This window comes from Epinephelus fuscoguttatus, linkage group LG2 (assembly GCF_011397635.1).
Source record: "Epinephelus fuscoguttatus linkage group LG2, E.fuscoguttatus.final_Chr_v1".
NCBI lineage: Eukaryota > Metazoa > Chordata > Actinopteri > Perciformes > Serranidae > Epinephelus > Epinephelus fuscoguttatus.
In genome coordinates, this window is record NC_064753.1 from 51,798,480 (window position 1) to 51,819,772 (window position 21,293).

Here is a 21,293-nt window from a genome sequence, read left to right on the forward strand (position 1 = left end):
TGGATTTAAAAGAGAGTTGATCGTGGAAAAAAGGACTTTAGAGTTGTGTTTATTTTCAATAATGATTTTTGAGAAATGGGCCTGTCTTGCTTGTCTAACAACATTATTGTAAGTGCCAATATGGTATTTAATAATGTCAAAGTGAACATTTAGTTTACTTTTCCTCCATTGCCTCTCAGCTCTATGACAGTTTCTTTTAAACTGGCAAATGGCATCAGTTTTCCATGGTAGCTTATGAGTTATTTCTCTTTTTTGAATTCTTGGAGGAACAGCAATGTCTAAAGAGGATCTTAATTTTTGTTAAAATCAAATACTAGATCATCAACAGCACAGGCATTGGATGGAGGAAAAGTATTCATGCTACAAAAAATCTTGTCCTGGCGTTGTCATCAAGTCGTCTTTTCACAACAGTCTCACTGGAAAAAAGAACAGGGTTTGGCTTTACAATCTTACAGGTAGTGAACACTGACCTCCAATCAATCAATCAATCAATCAATCAATTAATTTTATTTATAAATCCCAATATCACAAATCACAATTTGCCTCACAGGACTTTACAGCATACGACATCCCTCTGTCCTTATGACCCTCACAGCTGATCAGGAAAAACTCCCCAAAAAACCCTTTAACGGGGAAAAAACAGTAGAAACCTCAGGAAGAGCAACTGAGGAGGGATCCCTCTTCCAGGACGGACAGACGTGCAATAGATGTCGTACAGAACAGATCAACATGATAAATTAACAGTAATCCACATGACACAATGAGACAGAGAGAGAGAGAGAGAGAGAGAGAGAGAGATGCAGGTAATGACAGTAGCTTACAACAACATTATTGAAAGTAATAATATTATAGTTATAGTTCTGGCTACTGTGGTACAATATGTTGAAAGTATGTATTAATATCTGGCAGTATACATGTGTGACAATAGTCATATGTGTATAATAACAGTAGAAGTATGACTAATGACTAATGATGGCAGCAGCAGCAGGAGGCATCTGGCAGGACCACGGCAGCAGCACAACCACACACGTCACGCTGTCCAGGCACCGCTGTGATATGAGTTAATCTGAGAGACAGTGGAGCACAAAGGCTCCGGAGAAGAAGCCGAGTTAGTGACATCCAACTTCTGTGGCATCATCCTGATGCCTTCGGGCACTGTTTCACAGTAAGAGGCAACCAGCTGTGTGCCAATGCCAATATGAAACAAAGGCTTTTCTTGTTGGTGTCTGACACCAGAAGTCTCTGACCAAGCGCTGGTATTCGACGACTTTGGAGTGAGACTTTGTTGTAAAGTAACTAAGGCTGTCAGATAAATGTAGAGCAGTAAAAAGTTCATCATCTCCCAGAGAGATGTGGTGGAGGAGAAAGGTGATGTTATGATGTAATGATGATACGTACAATCGGGTCACATGATGCTCATCTCCTCAGGTCGAACAAACACCTCTCAGCTGATGTCACGTTGGCCTGCTGACGATGATTCCACCTGTAAACTTTTTCTCCCCAGAGCTGAGGAACATTTTACAACTTGTTTTTCTTCTGATGATTCAGTCACACTTTACAGAAATCATGTTCTTAACACAGAAAAGAAAAACAAAAAGAGAAAACGCAGAAAGAAAAAACTAAAGAAAGAATTATTAAAAAAGTTCAGACTGCTGAGTTTTTCTGATATTTTTGATGTTGTATGTTCTAATAATATTTCACTAACACTTCACTAACACTAAAATCATTTTCTGATCAGATGTATTTTTTGTACTGACTCTTGGAAGGGTATTGAACCCGTACGTTGTTGAATATGTTGTGAATTAATTTTGGATACGTTTATTTTTTAAGGTATTTGTTGGAAATTTTACTTTATAGATAACTAACTGAAACTTATCAAATTTTTAGAAATGTTTGGTCACACAGTTGATTCAACAGTTAGCATTGTCGCCTCACAGAAGGAGGGTTCCTGGTTTGAGCCCTTGTGTGGCATTAGCATGTTCTCCCTGTGTCAGCGTGGGTTTCCTCCAGGTGCTCTGACATGTTCTCCCTGTGTCAGCGTGGGTTTCCTCCAGGTGCTCCGACATGTTCTCCTCATATCAGCGTGGGTTTCCTCCAGGTGCTCTGACATGTTCTCCCTGTGTCAGCGTGGGTTTCCTCCAGGTGCTCTGACATGTTCTCCTCATATCAGCGTGGGTTTCCTCCAGGTGCTCCCACATGTTCTCCCTGTGTCAGCGTGGGTTTCCTCCAGGTGCTCCCACATGTTCTCCCCGTGTCAGCGTGGGTTTCCTCCAGGTGCTCTGACATGTTCTCCCTGTGTCAGTGTGGGTTTCCTCCAGGTGCTCTGACATGTTCTCCCTGTGTAAGCGTGGGTTTCCTCCAGGTGCTCCGACATGTTCTCCCTGTGTCAGCGTGGGTTTCCTCCAGGTGCTCTGACATGTTCTCCCTGTGTCAGCGTGGGTTTCCTCCAGGTGCTCCGACATGTTCTCCCTGTGTCAGTGTGGGTTTCCTCCAGGTGCTCTGACATGTTCTCCCCGTGTCAGCGTGGGTTTCCTCCAGGTGCTCTGACATGTTCTCCCCGTGTCAGTGTGGGTTTCCTCCAGGTGCTCCAACATGTTCTCCCTGTGTCAGTGTGGGTTTCCTCCAGGTGCTCTGACATGTTCTCCCCGTGTCAGCGTGGGTTTCCTCCAGGTGCTCTGACATGTTCTCCCCGTGTCAGTGTGGGTTTCCTCCAGGTGCTCCAACATGTTCTCCCTGTGTCAGTGTGGGTTTCCTCCAGGTGCTCTGACATGTTCTCCCCGTGTCAGTGTGGGTTTCCTCCAGGTGCTCTGACATGTTCTCCCTGTGTCAGTGTGGGTTTCCTCCAGGTGCTCTGACATGTTCTCCCCGTGTCAGCGTGGGTTTCCTCCAGGTGCTCTGACATGTTCTCCCTGTGTCAGTGTGGGTTTCCTCCAGGTGCTCCGACATGTTCTCCCTGTGTCAGTGTGGGTTTCCTCCAGGTGCTCTGACATGTTCTCCTCGTGTAGCGTGGGTTTCCTCCAGGTGCTCCCACATGTTCTCCCTGTGTCAGTGTGGGTTTCCTCCAGGTGCTCTGACATGTTCTCCCTGTGTCAGCGTGGGTTTCCTCCAGGTGCTCTGACATGTTCTCCCTGTGTCAGTGTGGGTTTCCTCCAGGTGCTCACACATGTTCTCCCTGTGTCAGCGTGGGTTTCCTCCAGGTGCTCTGACATGTTCTCCCTGTGTCAGCGTGGGTTTCCTCCAGGTGCTCTGACATGTTCTCCCTGTGTCAGCGTGGGTTTCCTCCAGGTGCTCCCACATGTTCTCCCTGTGTCAGCGTGGGTTTCCTCCAGGTGCTCTGACATGTTCTCCCTGTGTCAGCGTGGGTTTCCTCCAGGTGCTCTGACATGTTCTCCCCGTGTCAGCGTGGGTTTCCTCCAGGTGCTCTGACATGTTCTCCCCGTGTCAGTGTGGGTTTCCTCCAGGTGCTCTGACATGTTCTCCCTATGTCAGCGTGGGTTTCCTCCAGGTGCTCTGACATGTTCTCCCTGTGTCAGTGTGGGTTTCCTCCAGGTGCTCCGACATGTTCTCCCTGTGTCAGTGTGGGTTTCCTCCAGGTGCTCTGACATGTTCTCCCTGTGTCAGCGTGGGTTCTCTCCGGGCACTCCAGCTTCCTCCCACAGTCCAAAGACATGCAGGTTAATTGGTGACTCTAAATTGTCCGTAGGTGTGAATGTGAGTGTGAATGGTTGTCTGTCTCTTCTCCACCCCCATGACCACCAACAGGATAAGTGGTTTCTGAAAATGAATACTGACGAGATATTTTACGTAAGAACATGGCTTACTACTGAAACATTCAAATGTTACAACTGGCATCAATATTATTAAATTGCTGGCAGAGTGTGTTGAATGCGAATGCATGTTGCTATGGCGTCCCTAACAACGGAGCAGCAGAGCAGCGGTGATACCTCAAAAAATAAACACTGCAGAATTTTGTTGATTGACCAATCCGAATCAAGTATTTAAGAATGCCATGTTCTAAATATAATTTGCATATATTACTAATTTTCACTGTATATGTTGCTCATATGTTTTTTATTATGCTGACACATTTTCGCAGTTTTTTTAACAATATTTTTTGGATAATTTATCATTTTTTTTTGTCAGATATTTGACTGATCTTTAACCAACTAAGATGAGAAGACAGGACTGAAGGAGACATGGAGACGGATCAGGAGGTGATGAGTTAGTCTTTAATCTTCATGATTTTTTGCAGAGGTAGATTTTATTCCCTTTAATACACGTCAGAGTTTTACTGAATGACTGAGATCTGTGAAGTGACTCTCAGATCAGGCAGCTGATTGGTTACTGCTGATAACGCTAAAAACACAACACACAACATTGAAACGTGAAAATTAAAAAACAGAAACCAAATAATAAAATGGAAATAAGTCATCGGGTCAAACAGGCAGAATCCTGACACACACAAATATGATTTAACATTTTCATCAGCTGTTCTCCAACAGTAGACTCCATCAGCTTTCATTCTGCTGGATGTGACAGTGATGTCACGTTTCTGCTTCATGTATTTTACAAGACGTTCTTCAAAGTTCTCAGCAAAGAGTCTGAACCAGATCAACACCATCCTGCAGACTGTGAGTCTCTGATGTTGTTCATAAAACCAGAGTGAACAACAAACAGTAAACATATGATGTCACATACAGAATAAAACATGCAGACTCCTCGCTGCTCTGCAGTAATAAACTATGTCACCACTTTGATGTCCCCGTTTGTCTCTTTGTGGTCATTTGCCGTCTCTTTGTAGTTTCTGTGTCCTGAGCTGTGAGCTGAGCTGATTGGACGGTGCAGAGTCACCTCAGTCCTTCAGGATCAACAGTCGGAGTCTCTGGATCTGGTCCTGGATCGTGTCCGTCCCCCCGTCCCGCTGAATGCTGACACCAGATCTTTGACGCTGCCGGCTGAGCGAGGCATCTCATCGCTGTCCTTCTTCTTCATCCTCGTCTTCCTCGGGTTGGCGTTCAGACTCTTGGAGCGTAGTGTCGGATACATCCTTTCCTCCCCCAACAGCAGCTCCTCCTCGTCTCTGTTACCATGGTTACTGTCTGTTGTCTCACCCTCCAGTTCCCCACGAGACAGCACAGATACTCTTTCCTCTACTTCATATTTGGTTTCGTCGCCTCCACCCTTCTCCAGCGTCACTGTGGAAGATCTGGATGCCTGCTGGGTCGCAATGGTCAGCCCCTCCTGGTGGTGATGGGCGGGGCTGTAGACAATGCTGCTGATGGACTTCCTGTTGGGAGAGAGGGAGCCGCTGAGGGTTGGAGAGGGTAAATACTGAGTGACCTTTGACCTGTCCAGAGGGAAGGACTGAGCCGCCTCCAGTCGGGTTTTCTCTGCTGGTTTCTCCACGTCAGCGTCAGTGGCGTCAGCCTGAGGTGAAGCGGCGCGGGTGTGGGCGGGTCCGCGGTCGGCATCGCAGGGGGAGATCAGGATGTCGACATTGGACAGAGACTGAGTCCTCTCTCTCATTCCTCTCACCTCGAGGGTCGACCCGAACTCCTTCATCTCACCTGTAAACAGGAAGCATGACTTCATCAGCTCACATCATCATCATTTACCTGCAGGTATCTTCAGTCTGTTAGAGGATCAAACCTCAGACCTGACAGCCAGCTGCTACACCAGCGCCCCCCTGAGGCTGAAATCTTCATCACACACACCAGAAAACTGATCAGAATATGATTCATCATCACAGCGACTCTTCATCATGTTTTTATCACATTTCTCTCAAATATGACATTTTTATATTCGACTTAATGTGCTGGTCGTACGGTGAGTCTGAGAAACTCAAGTTTACTTCTGTGAGTCTGTTTCACCTCAGCATCACTTTTCCTAACATCATAAACACGATGTCACCTTCATGAACCAACTGTCAGAGTCTAAACAGAACATCTGTTCCAGTTGTGACCCGATCAGGTGACTCTGTTCTTTGATCCCAGAGCTGAACATTTCTGTTGCTCACTGTTGCTCTGCATCAGATGTGACTGATGTCAAATATTCTGAACATTATCAGAGGATAAAAAAGATGAGATCAATTCATGACCCGAGGCAGAGGGCTTGTGTCTGACAGTCTGTGAACTACGAACAAGTTAACTGTGTGTTGGTTCTTTTCTTTCTCTGTCTGTGCAGCTGATTGTTCATGTTTGAATGTTAATAAATCATGTCAGGTCATGTTTGTCTCGTAAAGGCTCAACATCAGATACGTATACAGACAGGACGGAGGTTCGGTCTGCACTCTGTGTTCATTTCATCTGTATTTGTGCATGTTGTCTGAAGGCTTACAGATGTGGATCAAACAGAGCAGAGTTGCTGGACATGGTGGAGGCAGCATAGTGTAGTTCAAGCGAGATACGACTGTAGGACGCGACAGAGACATTTCAATATGGCAGAACGAAACAAATTGCTAACAGAATGAAAAACATCCACATGTTGAGATGTATTCGATGGCCACACAGCCTGTCGCTGTCTACAGCACTGCCTCACATTAAAGGTAAAATATTACGACTTCCTCCACCGTCACCTCGTTTGTAGTTGTGTAAATCTTTTGACACAGGACTCGTCTGTTTCAAACAGTGTAAACAACACAGTCCTCATACCTCCATGTGTCCTTTATGTTAGCGTAGATACAGCCAATAGATGGCACTAGAGGGCGGAGTCAGAAGTTTCATACAACAGCAAAATTCTTTCACTCTATTACTGATCCGTGACGTTCTGACATTTAATAAATGTCTTGGTCGTCTCCTACAGACGTGTCTCACTTGAACTGTGCTTCACTTCATCGATCTCCGTTGGCTCTGCTTCAGTTTGTCTGTAAGTTTTCAGAAAACGTGCACAGATATGGACAAACTGAACGCAGAGTACAGACCGAAGGCTTCGTCCGTCTCTATCTGACGCTGAGCATGAACGAGCCTTAATGTGTCATGAGTCTGGTCGTGCCTGTTGTGTTTCCTTCCTCGGTGTTTCCTCCTTGTCTTTCTGGACTCTGCTGGACCCTCCTGTTGTTTCCCTCCATGTCTCCAGACACAGAGATCTTGTCCTCGTGCTCCAGCTGGTAACGGTACAGACTGTAACCATCGGCGCTGTTGACACTACTGTGTCGCAGCAGGGCAGCCGGCTCACAGACCGACGATCCTCTGGAGTGAGTACGGACGAGCTCGGCCCGGTCAACGCCCGCCAGCTTCTCCAAAGCGTTCATCATGCGGCCAGACAACTCCTCCATCTGAGCCAGGCGGAGGTCCACCGTCTGCAGGGACGCCTTCATGGAGTGCTCCCTCTCATTCACCTCCTCCAGACGCATGAACATGTTCTCCACCCTGACGACACACAGCAGAACATGATCCAATGTTTGGTTTGTCTCACTGCTCTGAAACTAACTTCATCATCACTGAACTCTATCTGCTCTTTAATGAGAATAATTTTTGTTATTCATTGTCTCAAAAAATTTGCCCCCTGCAGGCAGAGAGAAGTAACTGCAGAGAAAAAACAGGCTTTAAAATTCTCATCTGCTTACCAAAGTCAATAAACAGAAATATAAACTAACACAATCTTGTCAATCATACTTATTTCAATTATTATTGACGACATGCTATACTATGACTTTTTTCATGATTTTTGACGACATGCTATACTATGACTTTTTTTCATGATTTATTACGACATGCTATACTATGACTTTTTTTCATGATTTTTGACGACATGCTATACTATGACTTTTTTTCATGATTTTTGACGACATGCTATACTATGACTTTTTTCATGATTTTTGACGACATGCTATACTATGACTTTTTTTCATGATTTTTGACGACATGCTATACTATGACTTTTTTTCATGATTTATTACGACATGCTATAATATGACTTTTTTTTCAATATTTTGGACCACATGCTATACTATGACTTTTTTCATGATTTTGGACGACATGCTATACTATGACTTTTTTTTCCAATATTTTTGACGACATGCTATACTATGACTTTTTTTTCAATATTTTTGACGACATGCTATACTATGACTTTTTTTTCATGATTTTGGACGACATGCTATACTATGACTTTTTTCATGATTTTGGACGACATGCTATACTATGACTTTTTTCATGATTTTGGACGACATGCTATACTATGACTTTTTTCATGATTTTGGACGACATGCTATACTGTGACTTTTTTCATGATTTTGGACGACATGCTATACTGTGACTTTTTTCCAATATTTTTGACAACATGCTATACTATGACGTTTTGTAATTATTAGGGACTGAGCCTAGAGGCAGAGGACTGCTCACAGAGCAGTCCTCACCAAAGGCGAAGACCCTATTGTTTTTGGTGCGTTTATTCTTTTTCTCCCGCCGCCTCTTTGAAGTGGAATTTGACCCCCTAAACATGCTCAAAAACTCACCAAAATTGGCATGCATATCAGAACCGGTGAAAACACATGCTATTTTATGATGTTTTTCCATTATTTTGGACCACATGCTATACTATGACTTTTTTTCATGATTTATTACGACATGCTATACTATGACTTTTTTTCATGATTTTGGGCGACATGCTATACTATGACTTTTTTCATGATTTATTACGACATGCTATACTATGACTTTTTTTCATGATTTTGGACGACATGCTATACTATGACTTTTTCATGATTTATTACGACATGCTATACTATGACTTTTTTTCATGATTTTGGGTGACATGCTATACTATGACTTTTTTTCAATATTTTTGACGACATGCTGTACTATGACTTTTTTTCAATATATTTGACCACATGCTATACTATGACTTTTTTCACGATTTATTACGACATGCTATACTATGACTTTTTTTCATGATTTTGGACGACATGCTATACTATGACCTTTTTTCAATATTTTTGACGACATGCTATACTATGACTTTTTTTCATGATTTTTGACCACATGCTATACTATGACTTTTTTTCATGATTTTTGACCACATGCTATACTATGACCTTTTTTCAATATTTTTGACGACATGCTATACTATGACTTTTTTTCATGATTTTTGACCACATGCTATACTATGACTTTTTTCATGATTTATTACGACATGCTATACTATGACTTTTTTTCATGATTTTGGACGACATGCTATACTGTGACTTTTTTTCATGATTTTTGACGACATGCTATACTATGACTTTTTTCATGATTTTTGACCACATGCTATACTTTGACTTTTTTCATGATTTATTACGACATGCTATACTATGACTTTTTTTCAATATTTTTGACGACATGCTATACTATGACTTTTTTTTCATGATTTTTGACGACATGCTATACTATGACTTTTTTCATGATTTATTACGACATGCTATACTATGACTTTTTTTAATTATTTATGGACGACATGCTATACTATGACTTTTTTTCATGATTTTGGACGACATGCTATACTATGACTTTTTTTCATGATTTTGGACGACATGCTATAATATGACTTTTTTCATGATTTTGGACGACATGCTATACTGTGACTTTTTTTCATGATTTTTGACGACATGCTATACTATGACTTTTTTTCATGATTTTTGACCACATGCTATACTATGACTTTTTTCATGATTTATTACGACATGCTATACTATGACTTTTTTTCAATATTTTTGACGACATGCTATACTATGACTTTTTTTTCATGATTTTTGACGACATGCTATACTATGACTTTTTTTCATGATTTTTGACCACATGCTATACTATGACTTTTTTCATGATTTATTACGACATGCTATACTATGACTTTTTTTTCATGATTTTTGACGACATGCTATACTATGACTTTTTTTCATGATTTTTGACCACATGCTATACTATGACTTTTTTCATGATTTATTACGACATGCTATACTATGACTTTTTTTAATTATTTATGGACGACATGCTATACTATGACTTTTTTTCATGATTTTGGACGACATGCTATAATATGACTTTTTTCATGATTTTGGACGACATGCTATACTATGACTTTTTTTTCAATATTTTTGACGACATGCTATACTATGACTTTTTTTCAATATTTTTGACAACATGCTATACTATGACTTTTTTTCATGATTTTGGACGACATGCTATAATATGACTTTTTTCATGATTTTGGACGACATGCTATACTATGACTTTTTTTTCAATATTTTTGACGACATGCTATACTATGACTTTTTTTCAATATTTTTGACAACATGCTATACTGTGACTTTTTTCATGATTTTGGACGACATGCTATACTGTGACTTTTTTCATGATTTTGGACGACATGCTATACTGTGACTTTTTTTCAATATTTTTGACAACATGCTATACTATGACGTTTTGTAATTATTAGGGACTGAGCCTAGAGGCAGAGGACTGCTCACAGAGCAGTCCTCACCAAAGGCGAAGACCCTATTGTTTTTGGTGCGTTTATTCTTTTTCTCCCGCCGCCTCTTTGAAGTGGAATTTGACCCCCTAAACATGCTCAAAAACTCACCAAAATTGGCATGCATATCAGAACCGGTGAAAACACATGCTATACTATGACTTTTTTTCAATATTTTTGACCACATGCTATACTATGACTTTTTTTCAATATTTTGGACAACATGCTATACTATGACTTTTTTCATGATTTATTACGACATGCTATACTATGACTTTTTTTAATGATTTTGGACAACATGCTATACTGTGACTTTTTTTCATGGTTTTGGACGACATGCTATACTATGACTTTTTTTCATGATTTTTGACCACATGCTATACTATGACTTTTTTTCATGATTTTTGACCACATGCTATACTATGACTTTTTTCATGATTTATTACGACATGCTATACTATGACGTTTTTTAATTATTTATGGACGACATGCTATACTATGACTTTTTTTCATGATTTATTACGACATGCTATACTATGACTTTTTTTCATGATTTATTACGACATGCTATACTATGACTTTTTTTCATGATTTTTGACCACATGCTATACTATGACTTTTTTCATGATTTATTACGACATGCTATACTATGACGTTTTTTAATTATTTATGGACGACATGCTATACTATGACTTTTTTTCATGATTTTTGACCACATGCTATACTATGACTTTTTTCATGATTTATTACCACATGCTATACTATGACTTTTTTTCATGATTTTTGACCACATGCTATACTATGACTTTTTTTCATGATTTTGGACGACATGCTATACTATGACTTTTTTTCATGATTTTTGACCACATGCTATACTATGACTTTTTTCATGATTTATTACGACATGCTATACTATGACTTTTTTCATGATTTATTACGACATGCTATACTATGACGTTTTTTAATTATTTATGGACGACATGCTATACTATGACTTTTTTTCATGATTTATTACGACATGCTATACTATGACTTTTTTTTCATGATTTTGGACGACATGCTATAATATGACTTTTTTCATGATTTAGGACGACATGCTATACTATGACTTTTTTTCATGATTTTTGACCACATGCTATACTATGACTTTTTTCATGATTTATTACGACATGCTATACTATGACGTTTTTTAATTATTTATGGACGACATGCTATACTATGACTTTTTTTCATGATTTTTGACCACATGCTATACTATGACTTTTTTCATGATTTATTACCACATGCTATACTATGACTTTTTTTCATGATTTTTGACCACATGCTATACTATGACTTTTTTTCATGATTTTGGACGACATGCTATACTATGACTTTTTTTCATGATTTTTGACCACATGCTATACTATGACTTTTTTCATGATTTATTACGACATGCTATACTATGACTTTTTTCATGATTTATTACGACATGCTATACTATGACGTTTTTTAATTATTTATGGACGACATGCTATACTATGACTTTTTTTCATGATTTATTACGACATGCTATACTATGACTTTTTTTTCATGATTTTGGACGACATGCTATAATATGACTTTTTTCATGATTTTGGACGACATGCTATACTATGACTTTTTTCATGATTTTGGACGACATGCTATACTATGACTTTTTTTTCAATATTTTTGACGACATGCTATACTATGACTTTTTTTCAATATTTTTGACAACATGCTATACTATGACTTTTTTCATGATTTTGGACGACATGCTATACTATGACTTTTTTCATGATTTTGGACGACATGCTATACTGTGACTTTTTTTCAATATTTTTGACAACATGCTATACTATGACGTTTTGTAATTATTAGGGACTGAGCCTAGAGGCAGAGGACTGCTCACAGAGCAGTCCTCACCAAAGGCGAAGACCCTATTGTTTTTGGTGCGTTTATTCTTTTTCTCCCGCCGCCTCTTTGAAGTGGAATTTGACCCCCTAAACATGCTCAAAAACTCACCAAAATTGGCATGCATATCAGAACCGGTGAAAACACATGCTATTTTATGATGTTTTTCCATTATTTTTGACGACATGCTATACTATGACTTTTTTCCATTATTTTTGACAACATGCTAAACTATGATGTTTTTCCATTATTTTTGACGACATACTATACTCTTCATGATTGTCATGCCACATTATGAGTTTTTTCGACATAGTTTACTGTGACTTAATTTTATAATTTCCTTGGAATTATGTACTGTGACATTTAAATTATATTCTTTTTTACGTGCTTTAGTACGACTTTTTCTATGTCACTGTAGACTGACTTTATTTACTGTTTTGTCTGCGACATAATATTCTATGACTTATTTAGGTTTTTTCATGCTATACGAAAAGCCCATGAGACGTAGGTTTATAAAAACAAATATATAAAGTACAAATATACTTTATTAATATTCTTAAGACAAAATGAAGTTCATACAGATAAAAACAGTTTGGTTGAGACAGTATGTGAATCACACTGATACACCTGTCTGTTCCTGACCTCTCAGATGTGACTCTGATCCTCTCGTTGTTGGACGACTGTTTCTCATCGTCCTTCTCTCTGAAATATTCCTCCACACACTGCTCCTCAAACTCATACAGGCTCTTAAGCTCCTCAGGACTCAGCACCAGCTCTGAGGAAACACACAAACATTTCACAGCAACTCAAACACACTCTCCAGCACCAGGTCTGACAGACAGACAGACAGACAGACAGACAGACTGACAGACAGACACACAGACACACAGACAGACTGACAGACAGACACACAGACACACAGACACACAGACAGACAGACAGACAGACTGACAGACACACAGACATACAGACACACAGACAGACAGACAGACAGACAGACAGACAGACAGACATACAGACACACAGACACACAGACAGACAGACAGACAGACAGACAGACATACAGACACGCAGACTGACAGACAGACACACAGACACACAGACACACAGACAGACAGACAGACAGACTGACAGACACACAGACATACAGACACACAGACACACAGACAGACAGACAGACAGACAGACAGACATACAGACACACAGACACACAGACAGACAGACAGACAGACAGACAGACATACAGACACGCAGACTGACAGACAGACACAATGACACACAGACACACAGAGAGACACACAGACAGACAGACAGACATACAGACACACAGACTGACAGACAGACACAATGACACACAGACAGACAGACAGACAGACAGACACACAGAACCAGATCTTACGGAGTCGTCTCTCCCGTTCGTCGTGGTCTCCTTCTGTCCTCCGTCTGCAGCGGCAGCACAGCCTTCTCAGGACGATGTATATGTGGGGGAAGATGATGAGGGGGGGGGGCAGGATGGGACGGTCGTGGAAGGTCATGATCAGCTGATACCGCTGGAACTTCCACACCTGGTTGGAGATGGATTTCACCTCAAAGAAGGTGTTGCTGTGCAGAGGAAGAGGAGGAAGGTGTGATGTTGCTCAGGTCATGTTTCTCAAGAACTGAACACAGGTCACCAAATATTTACAGCCACTGACTGCAGGTGGCGCTGTTCTGTATCTAACTGACATCTAACATTAGCATGCTAGCATCTGAGCATATTAGAGTAAAAGAGGTCACGTGGAGTACCGTCAACACGTCTGACCTGAAACTTATTGATGACGTTTATTATTGAGGTTTAAAACTACATTTGACAAACACATTTTGCTGATGATGTCATGATGACTAGGGTTGGGATCCGGATCCGGTTCTTTTTTGGAACTGGTTCCATCACATTTGGAGTAACGGTTCCTGCAAACGGTTCCTAGATTGTAAAACAAAAAAACCAAAACATCACATGCATTTCCATTAGAGTGCGGCACGGCTGCATATTTCTGTCCGAACCCGACCGAGCCCGACATTATCTAATCACTAAAGCACTGAGTTTGTGTCACACAGTTGCCATGGTTACAGGCTATTTAACAGGCCAGGCGTGCGCCGTGGGTGCTCAGCGGAGAGGGAGACCTCCGTGTTTGAGACGGGAGCGGGAGGCGGGAGGTGCTACGCTTCCAGCGAGGGGAGAGGGAGAAATATAACAAAATAAGATAAAATAGGAGAAACCTGTCTCCCTCTCTTATTTTATTTTCAGCATTTAATCAAGGCGGAGGCGGGCGGTGGAGGCGGGCGGCAGAAGGTCCGACGCTTCCAGTGAGGGGAGAGGTAGAAACTAACAGCCAATGTGTGTGTGTTATGTTCAGGTGTTGTCAGGTAAATAACAGTGCCCAAGCATGAATGCATATACATATTTTTTATTACATTGCTGTGGTTAATTTGAGGTAAAAGTGTTACTGTAGAAATCAGAAAATCACTTTTTGTTGTTATATATTCTCAGGGAGATGATACAAGCTCTAAATCTGAAATACACACCACACACAAATGTGTATTTTCATCTAATTGTACTGTGCAACAGTTAGAATAAAGTTTTTGTATTTCTGTGATTGCATTTGTGTTTATTATATACTTGTTTAAGTATAGCAAGTATAATGAATATAATTTAAGAATCGGTAAGGAATTGGAATCGTTAAAATCCTAACGAGTCCCAACCCTAATCATAACTGAGTTACTAAATAGCAGCAGTTAGCTTAGCACAATCTGATTGTTCCCACTTATTACAAACTCTATTAATATTATGACTATTGTCACACATGTATACTGCCAGGTATTAATACATACTTTCAACATATTGTACCGCAGTAACCAGAACTATAACTATAATATTATTACTTCCATTAATGTTGTTGTAAGATACTGTCATTACCTGCATATCTCTCTCTCGCTCTCTCTCTCTCTCTCTCTCTCTCTCTCTCTCTCTCTCTCTCTCTCTCTCTCTCTCTCCCTGTGTCATATGGATTACTGTTAATTTATCATGTTGATCTGTTCTGTACGACATCTATTGCACGTCTGTCCGTCCTGGAAGAGGGATCCCTCCTCAGTTGCTCTTCCTGAGGTTTCTACCGTTTTTTCTACGGTTTTTTTGGGGTGTTTTTCCTGATCAGCTGTGAGGGTCATAAGGACAGAGGGATGTCGTATGCTGTAAAGCCCTGTGAGGCAAATTGTGATTTGTAATATTGGGCTTTATAAATAAAATTGATTGATTGAAATTGAATTGATTGATTACTAATTCTACTGTAATAAAGTAGTATGTTTTCCTTTCTTTGCTTTTCATTTTGTTACTTAATTGCTTATGAACTCATGAAACCTACAGAGCTGAACTGAATCTAAACTATCAGGGCTTTTATTTTGAAAAAGGTTTTCCTGCAGATATATTATGTGTGCTGCAGTCAGTGTGTTTAAACAGCAACTGATCTGAGGTCAGTGAGTGTGGCCTCAGCAGCAGGATCAGGAGGCAGACACTGACTTGAAGACGGCGATGAGCAGGTTGACCAGCAGGATGTTGGCGACCAGCAGGTAACATGCCATGATGGCCGGAGTGAGCCAGGCTCCGGGGATACATGGAGGAAGCTTCTTCCCATCTTCATCATACATGTTGTCTCCACATGGAGCTGAGACACAAACAAGACACACTGTCTCACTCATGTCTACTTCACACAGAAGACATCGATATATATATATATATATATATATATATATATATATGTTGAAAGTGGATTACATTATTTTTAAACTCAACATGTTTGTGACATTTGGAAGACACTGGATTTTTGTAATTCACATTAAAACCAACAGATTATCAGTGTTGTCTGTCAACAGTGTTCCACACCAAGCTGATGTTGGAATTAGATGTTGTCCTGACATTAAGGTTCGGTCACCTGACATCACAACATAACTTCAGCCAAATATCAACCCCTAACAACCCTGGTGGCTGCACAGTTTTATTTCTCTGTGGCAGATTCCACTGCTCTGTTTTCAAATGACCCTCAAACACAACACAAGGCATCAACAAGAAACAGTTTGGCATCAACAGGAAACAGTTTGGCATCAACAGGAAACAGTTCGGCATCAACAGGAAACAGTTCGGCATCAACAGGAAACAGTTCGGCATCAACAGGAAACAGTTTTGTATCAACAGGAAACAGTTTTGTATCAACAGGAAACAGTTTGCCATCAACAGGAAACAGTTTGGCATCAACAGTAACCAGTTTTGTATCAACAGGAAACAGTTCAGCATCAACAGGAAACAGTTTGCCATCAACAGGAAACAGTTCAGCAACAACAGGAAAAAGTTTTGTATCAACAGGAAACAGTTCGGCAGGTGATCCAGTGTTTCTGCTTCATATTAAAATATGTATTTCACTGTATTTGTCTGTGTATATAACTGAACTTCCTGTCTGCAGCTACAGGGAAAAATAAATAATGAGCTGTTACTGATTTACATCCACAGGAAGTTGTGTCAGATACTTACGATTTATTTCCATCGCATAAACTGTCCGTCAGCAGTTGGAGGGAAACAGAGAGGAGACAGAAAGAAATCAATAACAGTCAATGAGAGGGAAACACAGGACATGTCTCACACACAGGACATGTCTCACACACAGGACATGTCTCACACACAGGATTACCATTTATTATTGAGACTCAGCCGTGACTTTGAACAGCTGAACATGAAATGTGTCAAAATGTGTCCAGATTAAGATTATTTAATGATGAAGTGGTGAATTCATCAAAAAACTCATCAAGTGTTTATTAATCTGTGTGAAAACCAGCATTGCTCCTGCTGTATGAGGACACAGGACAGAGGGTGAGGACACAGGACAGAGGGTGAGGACACAGGACAGAGGGTGAGGACAGAGGGTGAGGACAGTGGGTGAAGACAAAGGGTGAGGACAGTGGATAGAGGGCCAGGACAGTGGGTGAGGACAGAGGGTGTGGACAGAGGGTGAGGACAGTGGGTGTGGACAGAGGGTGTGGACAGAGGGTGAGGACAGAGGGTGTGGACAGAGGGTGTGGACAGAGGGTGAGGACAGAGGACAGAGAGTGAGGACAGAGAACAGGGGGCGAATACAGATGACAGAGGGGGTGGACAGAGGACAGAGGGTGGGGACAATGGGTGAGGACAGTTGGTGAGGAGAGAGGGTGAGGACAATGGGTGATGACAGAGGGTGAGGACAGAGGGTGAGGACAGTGGGTGAGGACAGAGGGTGAGGACAGAGGGTGTGGACAGAGGGTGAGGATAGTGGGTGAGGACAGTTGGTGAAGACAGTTGGTGAGGACAGTGGGTGAGGACAGAGGGTGTGGATAGAGGACAGAGGGTGAAGACAGAGGGCAGTGGGTGGGGACAGTGGAAAGAGGGTGAGGACAAAGGACAGAGGGTGAGGACAGAGGGTGAAGACAGAGGGCAGTGGGTGGGGACAGTGGACAGAGGGTGAGGACAAAGGACAGAGGGTGAGGACAGTGGGTAAGGACAGAGGGCGAGGACAGAGGGTGAGGACAGTGGGTGAGGACAGAGGACAGAGGGTGAGGACAGTTGGTGAGGACAGAGGGTGAGGACAGAGGACAGAGAGTGAGGACAGAGGGTGAGGACAGTGGGTGAGGACAGAGGACAGAGGGTGAGGACAGAGGACAGAGGGTGAGGACAGAGGTTGAGGACAGAGAGTGAGAAAAGAGGACAGAGGGTGAAGACAGAGGGCAGTGGGTGGGGACAGGGGACAGAGGGTGAGGACAAAGGACAGAGGGTGAGGACAGTGGGTAAGGACAGAGGGCGAGGACAGAGGGCGAGGACAGTGGGTGAGGACAGAGGACAGTGGGTGAGGACAGAGGGTAAGAACAGAGGACAGAGGGTGAGGACAGAGGGTGAGGACAGAGGGTGAGGACAGTTGGTGAGGACAGTTGGTGAGGACAGAGGGTGAGGACAGTGGGTGAGGACAGAGGGTGGATAGAGGTGAGGACAGAGGACAGAGGGTGAAGACAGAGGGCAGTGGGTGGGGACAGTGGACAGAGGGTGAGGACAAAGGACAGAGGGTGAGGACAGAGGGTGAAGACAGAGGGCAGTGGGTGGGGACAGTGGACAGAGGGTGAGGACAAAGGACAGAGGGTGAGGACAGTGGGTCAGGACAGAGGGCGAGGACAGAGGGTGAGGACAGTGGGTGAGGACAGAGGACAGAGGGTGAGGACAGTTGGTGAGGACAGAGGGTGAGGACAGAGGACAGAGAGTGAGGACAGAGGGTGAGGACAGTGGGTGAGGACAGAGGACAGTGGGTGAGGACAGAGGACAGAGGATGAGGACAGAGGTTGAGGACAGAGAGTGAGAAAAGAGGACAGAGGGTGAAGACAGAGGGCAGTGGGTGGGGACAGGGGACAGAGGGTGAGGACAAAGGACAGAGGGTGAGGACAGTGGGTAAGGACAGAGGGCGAGGACAGAGGGCGAGGACAGTGGGTGAGGACAGAGGGTAAGAACAGAGGACAGAGGGTGAGGACAGAGGGTGAGGACAGAGGGTGAGGACAGTTGGTGAGGACAGTTGGTGAGGACAGAGGGTGAGGACAGTGGGTGAGGACAGAGGGTGTGGATAGAGGGTGAGGACAGAGGACAGAGGGTGAAGACAGAGGGCAGTGGGTGGGGACAGTGGACAGAGGGTGAGGACAAAGGACAGAGGGTGAGGACAGAGGGTGAAGACAGAGGGCAGTGGGTGGGGACAGTGGACAGAGGGTGAGGACAAAGGACAGAGGGTGAGGACAGTGGGTAAGGACAGAGGGCGAGGACAGAGGGTGAGGACAGTGGGTGAGGACAGAGGACAGAGGGTGAGGACAGAGGGCGAGGACAGTGGGTGAGGACAGAGGACAGTGGGTGAGGACAGAGGGTAAGAACAGAGGACAGAGGGTGAGGACAGTGGGTAAGGACAGAGGACGGTGGCTGAGGACAGAGGGTGAGGACAGATGACAGAGGGTGAGGACAGAGGACAGTGGGTGAGGACAGTGGGTGAGGACAGAGGACAGAGGGTGAGGACAGTGGATGAGAACAGAGGACAGGGGGCAAATACAGATGACAGAGGGTGAGGACAAAGGGTGAGGACAGAGCATGAGGACAGAGGACAGAGGACAGAGGGTGAGGACAGTGGGTGAGGACACAGGGCAGAGGGTGAGGACAGTGGATGAGAACAGAGGACAGGGGGCAAATACAGATGACAGAGGGTGATGACAGAGGACAGAGGGTGAGGACAGAGGACAGTGGGTGGGGACAGAGGCTGAGGACAGAGGACAGGGGGCAAATACAGATGACAGAGGGTGAGGACAGATGACAGAGGGTGAGGACAGAGGACAGAGGGTGAGGACAGTGGGTGAGGACAGAGGACAGATGACAGAGGGTGAGGACAGATGACAGAGGGTGAGGACAGAGGACAGAGGGTGAGGACAGTGGGTGAGGACAGAGGACAGAGGACAGTGGGTGAAGACAATGGACAGAGGACAGTGGGTGAGGACAGAGGACAGTGGGTGAAGACAATGGACAGAGGACAGAGGGTGAGGACAGAGGACAGAGGGTGAGGACAGTGGGTGAGGACAGAGGACAGATGACAGAGGGTGAGGACAGAGGACAGAGGGTGAGGACAGTGGGTGAGGACAGAGGACAGATGACAGAGGGTGAGGACAGAGGACAGAGGGTGAGGACAGTGGGTGAGGACAGAGGACAGAGGGTGAGGACAGTGGGTGAAGACAATGGACAGAGGACAGTGGGTGAGGACAGAGGACAGTGGGTGAGGACAGTGGGTGAGGACAGAGGACAGAGGACAGAGGACAGTGGGTGAAGACAATGGACAGAGGACAGAGGGTGAGGACAGAGGACAGAGGGTGAGGACAGTGGGTGAGGACAGAGGACAGAGGACAGAGGACAGTGGGTGAAGACAATGGACAGAGGACAGTGGGTGAGGACAGAGGACAGATGACAGAGGGTGAGGACAGAGGACAGAGGACAGAGGGTGAGGACAGAGGACAGACAGCTGGCGGACTGACTGAAGTCTTACTATGAACTCTAGTCTTACGGTCTATGGAGTCTGCAAACACCTCTCCGTAGATCATCCAGTACGGCATGTAGAAGATGTTTCGAGCCAGACGCCATGTCGGCTCCTCGTCCGGGTGGAGGATGGCCTGCCGAGCTACGCCGAAACTCATCAGCACCACCAGCATGATGACCACGAAGTACAGCATGTCGATCATCTGGAGGACAGTCAGACCACAGACCTTCATGTTTTAGTCTCCTTCATCATCATCAGTGATATTTTTGTCACTTAAACAGAAACAACAAACGTCATGAAATCCATCTGACGTTATTTTATATCTAAAACAAACATATTCATTTAAATCAATTAAACAGAGGAGTTCTCTAAATATTAATATCAAATCAAGACCTACATGGTGAGGACAGTTCTACCTTTTGAGGACTTTTTAGTATATTGAGAGCAGTTCTACACTATAGAGACATTTCTGCTTAGTGAGGACATTTTTGTATGAGGACAGTTCTGTCTTGTGAGGACATTTCTGCTGTGATAGATTTTGTTAACGTGTCCCTGAATAATGAATTTAAAGTGATGTCATACCATCTTGCCGATCATCATGATCATCACCATTTACGGCCCCAGGTTACTTGTTGTATTGTGAGGACAGTGTACAATAAGTTGTACATTATGAGGGTGTCTCTGTACTTGTTTTATTAGATCTTAGTGCGGCGTTTGACACTACTGACCATCAAATTCTGCTGCAGAGACTGGATCACTTAATTGGCCTAAAAGGTTCTGCACTGAGCTGGTTTAAATCTTATTTATCTGATCGTTTTCAGTTTGTTCACGTTC

At 43.1% G+C, this 21,293-nt stretch overlaps 1 protein-coding gene across 1 annotated transcript in view; it reads right to left on the reverse strand.

Annotated features, from left to right (window-relative positions):
• Window positions 1-6,557: 6,557 nt before the first annotated feature.
• LOC125900066 (transient receptor potential cation channel subfamily M member 1-like) overlaps window positions 6,558-21,293 on the reverse strand; it is a 55,039-nt gene continuing 40,303 nt past the window's right edge. The window contains exons 22-27 of the mRNA XM_049594833.1: window positions 20,469-20,661; window positions 16,919-16,939; window positions 15,914-16,058; window positions 13,760-13,962; window positions 13,003-13,135; window positions 6,558-7,367 (exon numbers count right to left, since the gene is read on the reverse strand). Coding sequence (XP_049450790.1) covers window positions 6,965-7,367; window positions 13,003-13,135; window positions 13,760-13,962; window positions 15,914-16,058; window positions 16,919-16,939; window positions 20,469-20,661 — 1,098 coding nt within the window. The 3' untranslated portion in view covers window positions 6,558-6,964. The remainder of the gene's footprint in view (window positions 7,368-13,002; window positions 13,136-13,759; window positions 13,963-15,913; window positions 16,059-16,918; window positions 16,940-20,468; window positions 20,662-21,293) is intronic.